Source organism: Cydia splendana, chromosome 1 (genome assembly GCF_910591565.1).
Source record: "Cydia splendana chromosome 1, ilCydSple1.2, whole genome shotgun sequence".
NCBI lineage: Eukaryota > Metazoa > Arthropoda > Insecta > Lepidoptera > Tortricidae > Cydia > Cydia splendana.
The window spans coordinates 32,651,432-32,660,597 of NC_085960.1; the positions used below are offsets into that span (position 1 = coordinate 32,651,432).

The 9,166-nt window shown below is 36.9% G+C and overlaps 1 protein-coding gene across 1 annotated transcript in view; it reads right to left on the bottom strand.

The window, feature by feature from the left end:
• Positions 1-3,397, bottom strand: part of LOC134793497 (E3 ubiquitin-protein ligase Ufd4) — a 76,854-nt gene extending 73,457 nt beyond the window's left edge. The window contains exon 1 of the mRNA XM_063765079.1: positions 3,205-3,397. Coding sequence (XP_063621149.1) covers positions 3,205-3,207 — 3 coding nt within the window. The 5' untranslated portion in view covers positions 3,208-3,397. The remainder of the gene's footprint in view (positions 1-3,204) is intronic.
• Between the last annotated feature and the right edge of the window lie 5,769 nt (positions 3,398-9,166).

Sequence of the window (9,166 nt, forward strand, 5' to 3'; positions counted from 1 at the left end):
TAATACATTTGAAATAATTGCACTGAATGTGACCTCAACACATGAGTTTACCCTTTTTTTCTTGAATGTCAAGGTGACTCACAATAGTTCATATGTAATTGTTTTATTTCTACTGATCAAAATAATATAACTCATCTAAAATTTAAATTGTGAAATTATGCAAATCCTTTTTAACTTTTAAATAGTTCTCTGCATGTGGTTGTTTTATGAAAATGAAATGTGTGGAAATTTGTATTACCACTGTCAAGGAGTAACAATTTGTTTACTTGTAACCCCCATATAAAGATATATATTTAGTAACCAGCATTTACCGTCCAAAACCATGTCTAGGTGCGTGAGGTTAGTAGGAAAATGTTTGCAGCAAGTGCATCACTCCGCAGACTTCGAAATTTCTTGCCTTACTCCACTAAGATTGCGCTAGCTCAAACCCTCTTACTGCCCATATTAGACTATGCCGACTTTTGCTATCTGGACCTTAGGGGTCATCCATTAATTACATCACACGTTTAGGGGGAGGGAGGGGGTCAAGAAAATGTGACATGTTGTGACAAGGGGGAGGGGGGGTCATAAACTTTGTGACGTCACTTTAACTTCATCAGTAACCGAAAATATATTTAAATTATTTTATACGCTAATTATCATTTAAATAACAAGGTTTTCAAACGATAATCGTTTTTCTTCGTTTAATTTAATTTCTTAATCAGTTTTGGGTTATAAAATTACTAATATTTCTTTTGTCAAAAATATTTTGATAAAATATTAAATAAATATTGGCCGATTTCGTTGAAGAAATGTGACGTCACACCAGGGGGGAGGGGTTTGCTAAATGTGACCAAGTGTGACAAGGAGGGGGGGGAGGGGTAAAAAAACCTTGAAATTCGTGTGACGTAATTAATGGATGACCCCTTATGGAGGATCAGCTGAATAAGCTTGAGCGCCCCCAGAATCTCTGCATAAGGTTTATATTTGGCCTGCGTAAATATGACCATGTGTCACAATTCCGTTCTCAGCTCAAGTGGCTTCCTATTCGACTTCGCCGTGACTCTCATGTCCTCGCCCTTCTTTATGGCATTCTCTTTAACCCTGCTACACCACCTTATCTCAAAGAGCGTTTCAAGTATCTCTCTTCTATCCGATGTTCTCAGACTCATATTCTTGCTCCTCCTTCATCTACTTCAAAATTTTATAACACCTCGATTACCTTCCGGGCTGTTCGGTTGTGGAATGCTTTGCCAGTAGAATTAAGATTAGCTAAATCTCTCCCCATAATCAAAAATCAGCTGGAAGTATACTTTTTATCTCTGCCTTAAGTTGCCATTTTATATATTGTATATATGTGTATAAATATATATTATGTATATTGTATATTTATTTGTGTATTAGGTTTTGTTGTAATACTAATATAAGTAGTATGTAATATGTGTGTTTGTGTTTAATAGTCTCCATATTTCGCTCCGTGCACTACCTGTTGACTTTCGTTTGAGTTCTACATTTCCTGCTACCCAAAGGTTGTCTGGAAGAGATCGCTTTTTAGCGATAAGACCGCCTGTTGTCACCGAGTTCTATTTTTCCGTTACAATTTCTTTGTAGTTTTACATGTATGTAAAATGTATAATTATTAGTGCAATAAAGAATATTTACTTACTTACTTACCTTGTGTATTTTTTAGTTATGCAAGATATGCGGCGACTATAGTAGAATTGGTAAAAAGTGTATGAACAGCCATCTTGGTGGACAGACCCACATTAGCTATACATTTAAATAAAGATAAAACCTGGTTTTTAACAGGAAGTGTGAATTTAACATATATTTATGACTTTCCTAATTTTACGAGGTACTGCAACTGGACTTAACCACACACATAATTTAAGTCTAAATATATTATAGATTTATCAAATATAACATTTGTTTAACCATACACCTATATCACATGTTATGTTATGACTAATACAAATTATTACCTATAACAATTTTTTCACTTGTGACTGATCTTAAGCCTCGTCTCCATATCGCGCGGCAAACCATTGAACATTGGCTCGCGCGGCAGCCGAGTGGAGACGGGACTTTATATGGTAAAACTATGTACTCATAAACAGAGAATAAGGAAATTGATTAACTATTAAATTTATCACCATAGTCAGCAATAATTTATAAATAAGCTGACTCATAATATTATTTGTAAATAGCCAATGACTGTGACTATGAGCACTGTTTTATTAATATTGATTCATTTAAAGCAGCAATACTCAACCTGTGGCTTGCCAGGCTTTTTTGCGTGGCCCGCCAGGTGATCTTGGTATAGATTTCCTATCTATCGTAACCCAAATGTCTCTTTTAAGCAAATTCATCTTGCGGCCCGGGGCTACAAGGCAAAACCATCTTTGTGGCAAAAAAAAGGTTTAGTTGAGTATAGGTGATTTAAAGGATAATGAAAGTTTTACAGACAAACTGAATAATTTGAGAAAGCATTTAATGTGGCAAATTTGTGTTAGGTGCATCTCATTATTTTTAATAATGGTTGTGTAATACAAATAAATCACCACATGCACATAAAATGACACTGATACAAGAGCCCATGTATTTATTCTTTTGTTCTTCAGTCCTTTTTATGTTCCTGAATCTTTGCCTGGCAATGAAATAGATTTATGAATGTATTAACCTATTAACAAACTTAGTTTGTTATTATAATTAAGTCAATAAATAAAACATTTATTTAAAGATTATAATCTATTTTTAAACTCAACCATATCATGGGTTATCCCATACAAATTAGGTCAGTAATCATACATTATCACATGGTTATTATTTACAATCAATTATGGCGTAGTAGTCAAAAACTATATAAAAAAACTAAAATAGTTTACCAACTCGTTCAGAATCACGATACAAAAGATAATTGTATATACGCGACCATAAAGCTAGGAGGTGCTAAATCAAATTGCGGAAATATACGCACCGTATGAAATGCACTCATATTAAGTAGGTTACAGCACATAAGGAAAAGCCTTTCTCTTGCATCTCTAGCGACGAATGAACAAAGGATAGGTATCTAGGATAAATCGCGATGGAATAGAAATTGATTATTTATCGAGCGAGTCATCCAAATAATAACATTCCTTGAACATAACAAATACAAAATGATGAGGACAAGAGTGAAGGTGACGACTCCGTCTTTACTTAACACTACATATTTGCTATACTAACCATAATATGATTATAGAAATTGTCATTTAAATGCACACCACAACTTAGCACTTCTTCGCAAAAACACTATAATATGCAGTTATTTCGTAACTAATTGTAACGCAATTTCGTTTTATTAGCAGTAAACCTTGTGTGATATTTTCATATGTTCACTCTTCACTCGTATATTTTTTTCTTTCATCGACAACACCACAGATAGTATAGAAATCGATAGTTCTAAGTGTTTTTTTTAAAGAAAGTTTCGCACGATGCATGTAGCTGAAGCAAGTACGGCACAGGCTAAGCTACTTGCGCAAGCAGCGTGCTAGCTTGATAAAGATATCTCTTTCTCGCTCTCATTTATGGTTGCGGCGCACCAAGGTCACGGTGCGACATAGATGGACTATGGTCTAAAGCCCCCCATTCACACTCCTACCGTGTAGGCCGCCTCGTAGTCCGCCTCGTTAGGTAGGATTGTGTATGAGGGTTGCGGACTACGAGCCGTCCTACCCTTGTCCTACCGTTTCTAGCCGTTTGTAGGACGGCTCGTGGGGATCTCCTACTACTAGATTCATGCGGTGCGGTAATGTGTTACGGCTATTACATTGGTTTACGCTTTTTTACAATGGTCACACTAAGATTGACGTTTGACGTAAATGACGTATTTGCTTTTGCTTTTATTCATAGACCCAGTGGCGAGAAACTCTCTTACTACGAACAAACGTATAGCAAAGATATTTGTCATAATTAGTTCAGCGGCGTGGCATTGGCGGCAGCACTGTTGAAATGCCAACTTGACATTATGCGTATACGAGCGGCAACCATTTTGAAATACAAAATTGACATAATTCGTGTGCAAATTTTGCAAAATAATAACAGTTTTCTAAAGTTGAGTTTGCTTCTCCTGAGTTTTGTGGTGATTTGAAACAGAAACCCGTACCTACTGTTGTAAAATAGTACAATGGCCGGCAAAAACCGATATTGTGAAATATGCGGTGTCTGAGAAATCACTCGAGGAGGATTCTTTGCCAAATTTCTCAAGGATGAACAGCGGTAAGTCTACAAGTTCCGAAATACAACTACCAGGGAACAAATCAAATTATTTTATTAAACATTTTGATTTATCAGCCGCGTAACAAGCTAAAGACCGACCGAGACGCCGGTTCGAATCCGGTCTCCGCCACTCCGTAATAGGAGGAACAAGCACGTATTGCTCGCCCTAAATGTTATTTATTTATTTATTTAATAAAATACAGAGGTATTCTTAAAAATAGTCATAGCCCAGCAAAACTCAACAATGAGTTTGACTGTGGGGTCATCAGTCTCTAGTTATCAAAGTTGTTGGTTAAATACTTCCCAGGCATTCAAAGATGACGTCTATTTCAATTTATAAATTCCTAAAAATGTTATTTGCTACTTATGCGGTGTATTATTTGAATTTGCTATGTTTGCTACCTGTAAGTCTCTTCTAATAGTTAGGGCACAGGGTATTACTTATTAGACCGACACAACTCACGTTGTTTATCATCATCGAATCTCTATAATCTCCATTTCTTTTTCAAATATGACCTTTTATTACTATAAAAGCTTACGTGTTATTCAATTTCATATTTTAGTTATCTGAAAGTAGTCCTGCATGAACCCAAATGTCGCAATCACTTTAAAGCACATACTACTACTATCTTCCTCTTATGTTTGCAATACTTATTTTAATTTGCATCATTTGTGTCCCTCAATATTATGTTTACAGTACACAATGAAAAGGAAGCCAAAACCACTTTGCTTACAGGTGTATAACTTGGGTTAGATAAGCTAGACTGGAAAAGAAGATCTCGTTCATTTACCCATAGAAAAGTTGCAGAAGATTCGTCACGTTTGTGGCGATCATTTTGAACGGAGAGACTTTGGCAAGACAGAAAATAAGCTACATGTCGAGCCATGCTCAATTGCTCAGTGTAGAGTTTCGTAGTTACGATTCTGTCAAAATAGGCTAAACGGGGGATATTCGTAAGTATCATGTAGGTACATTATAAATTACAGGGAGTACCTATTTGCAGCGCTTTGTACGTCTTTTTACTAAGAAAAAGGAGATTTTTAGCAATAACTCAAAAACGGCTGGACCGATCATGTTTGCTATAGTTTTCATTGAAATTATTTATTAAGCTTTTGTTTCACGATTTTTGTCATACTTTTTGGACCCATGGTTCAAAAGTTAGAGGGGTGGGCACATATTTTTTTTCTTTTGGAGCGATTATTTCCGAAAAAAATACTATATCAAAAAAGGGTCTCCTTATTCGTTTTGAAAGACCTATCCAGCGGTTCACCCCACGCTATTGGAACAAAAAAATTTTTTTATAGTTTTTAATTTATCGCTGCCGCAATGCATGATATATGTACCCATGCCAAATTGCAGCTTTCTAACACTAACGATCACGGAGCAAAGCCTCGGACAGACGGACATGGCGAAACTATAAGGGTTTCTAGGTGACTACAAAACCCTAAAAAGAGCCTATCCAAAGTTAAATCTTTCCGCACCTCCACTGTCGGAATACCAATTATTATGAGAATTTCCTCAACATGCTGCAAGTAGACGAGGTAACTTTCTATTAACCATAATTAGTAATTAGCCTTAGTTGTAGCCCACAGGGCCACTTGCACCATTCACTAACCCGGGGTTAACTGATTCAACCTAGAGTAGCCATGGTTACCAGTACAATTTGACACTAGGTTAATGGTTTAACCGGTTAACCCCGGGTTAGTAGTATGGTGCAAGTGGCACTAAGTGATTAGGTAAGTAATAAACATTTTATCGTAGGTAAGTTTAAAACAGTCCAGCACAGCAACAGATACATTTTAAATTATAAAGATGAAGTTATCCCTTCATCCAGCTAACCCCAAACAAACTTTGTACCAAGACCTAATATTATAATTTAAAAAACCGGCCAAGTGCAAGTCGGACTCGCGCACGAAGGGTTCCGTGCCCATATGCAAAAAACGGCAAAAAAATCACGTTTGTTATATGGGAGCCCCACTAAATATTTATTTTATTTTGTTTTTAGTATTCCTTGTTATAGCGGCAACAGAAATACATCATCTTTGAAAATTTCAACTGTCTAGCTATCACGGTTCATGAGTTACAGCCTGGTGATAGACAGACAGACAGACAGACGGACGGACAGCGGAGTCTTAGTAATATTAGGGTCCCGCTTTTAACCTTTGGGTACGGAACCCTAAAACATGTATTCAAGGCATACACTACCTACCTTCTAAGGAGGAGGAATTTTACTGAGTACCTAATATAGGTACTGTAAACAATTTGTCATATAATTGGGTGTTTGTGAGGTTGGATCATAATGACATCTAACTAATGTCATTCAAATATCGTACTTTTCCGTACATGTATTGGTGCGGGCAAGACGCACGATGACTAAATTTAACAATGAATGCATGATGATGATTAAAATAAATTATTATTCTGATTTCAGTGTATGTTCGAATTGGCCTGTTTTTGTGCACATCACGGTTATTCCAGTCCAGAGTAGGTACTTACAGCTATTTCATTATTTGTAATTACTTATTAGTATTACCTACCTATTTTTTGATGGAAACAATGCCCATCTAACAAGAAACTTCAATTAATAGGTACTAAGTATGCTATGCTATGAGAGATTGAATTGAAGGTACTTATTTCAATTTCAACAATAGTATTCTTATGACATTATTCATAAACGCTTTTAAGCCCTTGATAATCGATTATCTTTATCCGTCATTTTGTCATTTGTGTTTGTTAGAAAGGGACAAATTTAACAAAGGTAGATGCTAAGTTTTATGAATAAGTGGTTTAATATATAAGTCAGTACGTCTTTCCCATAAGGGCACACGGGGCTCGTGCCCAGAGGGGCTACCGCGAAAACCGAAATTCGCAAATTGCGGGGATCTTACTCTTTTACTCCAATGAAGGCGTAATTAGAGTGACAGAGAAAAATGCCCGCAATTGACGATTTTCGGTATTGGCGGTAGCCCTACAGGGCACCCATCCTCAGGGAGCCCCGAAAGACAGACAGTAACAGTAGGTATATTTGATTACCCATAAAAAATAGATGATCTCATCATCATCATCAGTCGTTCCCTCAATGCTGAGGATCGTGACATCATGTCCTGATGTTAAAAATATTAAAATAATTTTTCACCAGAATTTTAAATTTCAGCTGCAAACCTTTACATGCCAGACCATCGACATCGAACAGTGTAGGTAAATGGTAATTATGCTAGTTATCTTTAAAAGTATTTTCACACAGACTTCAGAGGGCCTACCGCGAACCACGTTCGACGTGTTGCCTCTCTGTCGCACTTGTAAATTCGTACGTATGTGCGACAGAGAAGTAACACGGCGAACGTGTTTCGCGAGAGGCCTTCAGTTTACCCACGTTTCTCTTCGAATTGGTTAGTCCGAATTGTGATCGTTTTCAGGGTTCCGTCCGTAGCCAAAATGGCAAAAATGAAACCGTTATAGTTTCGTCATGTCCGTCGGTCAGTCCGCCCGTCCGTCCGTCCGTAGATCACAGCCATTTTACTCAAGAACTATAAGATATAAGGATATTAAAATAAACATAGGCTTTTCTATATAAGTTATATAGGAGGCAAACGAGGACACGAATCACCTGTAAATAAGCGATTACCGTCGCACATGGAAAGTCCATGAAGATCTTTTTTTTTTTTCTAGATAAATTGCCGCTCCCAACCGCGTTATTGCGGTGCACGGCGTATGGAGTTATACCTACTCGTAATAGTACTTAATCTAAAAATGTTAAATTAAGGTAGAAGTACTAGTGCTCGACGCTGCACTAGTATTCGACATGGGCACTTTATGTCAAAGTGACAAGGATTAAATTTGAATACAGAAAAATCTTCGCTGTTCAAATTTAACCTATATTACTTTGACATAAAGTGCCCATGTCGAATACTAGTGCAGCGTCAAGCACTAGTACTTCTACCTTATTTCTTTTACAATAATTTAAATTTCAGCTGGAAACCAGATTCAGATCAGATCTTCACATGCCAGAGTACCTCTGTCAACATCAAACAGTGAAAATGGTAATTATGCTAGTTTTGCTTTTAGGTAAAAGTATTTTAGTTTTCACACAGATCTCAAGTAGTTTGTCCACGTTTCTCTTCGAAACCGATAGTCCGATTTGTGAACGTTTTTAGGGTTCCGTGGCCAAAATAGCAAAAAAAGAAACACTTATACAGTAATTTTACTCCAAAACTATAAGATAAGTATAAGGGTATTTTATTATTACATTACAGTCGCAACACCGTAGGGGTTGTAATTTCCTAATTTCGATGCTGGCCTCTTTTCTTGAAGGTTTGACGGTCGAAACGGTCCGGAAATACCGCACGCGGCAGTTCATTCGACAGTTTGTCTGTGCGAGGTAGGAAGTTTCTGGAGAAACTCATACTTGAGGACTGCCAGCCGTCCATTAATGGACGTTAATTAAGTGGTGTTGATGTACTTACTTTACGCTTCGGTACGTAGTTTAAAATACACTCCATGGGTAGGTAAATAAATAAATAATAAATATTAGGGGACATCTTACACAGATCAACCTAGCCCAAAACTAAGCAAAGCTTGTACTATGGGTGCTAGGCGACGATATACATTACATACTTATACAGATAAATACATACTTATATACATAGAAAACACCCATGACTCAGGAACAAATATTTGTGTTCATCATACAATGCCCTTATCGGGATCCGATCGGTTTCACAGGCATGCAGGGTCGCTACTTACTAGGCCAGACCGGTCGTCGTCGTATGAAACTAAAATTGATTTTTTCTTGAGAAATATCAACATAAGCACATCATTCGATAGGTCTTCAAAATTACTATTAAGCAAGTTAAGGTTTTAAGCCACATTTTTGTTAAGCTCGAGTACCTACTGATGATGGGATCCATGAGGAATCGAGGGAACTCCTCA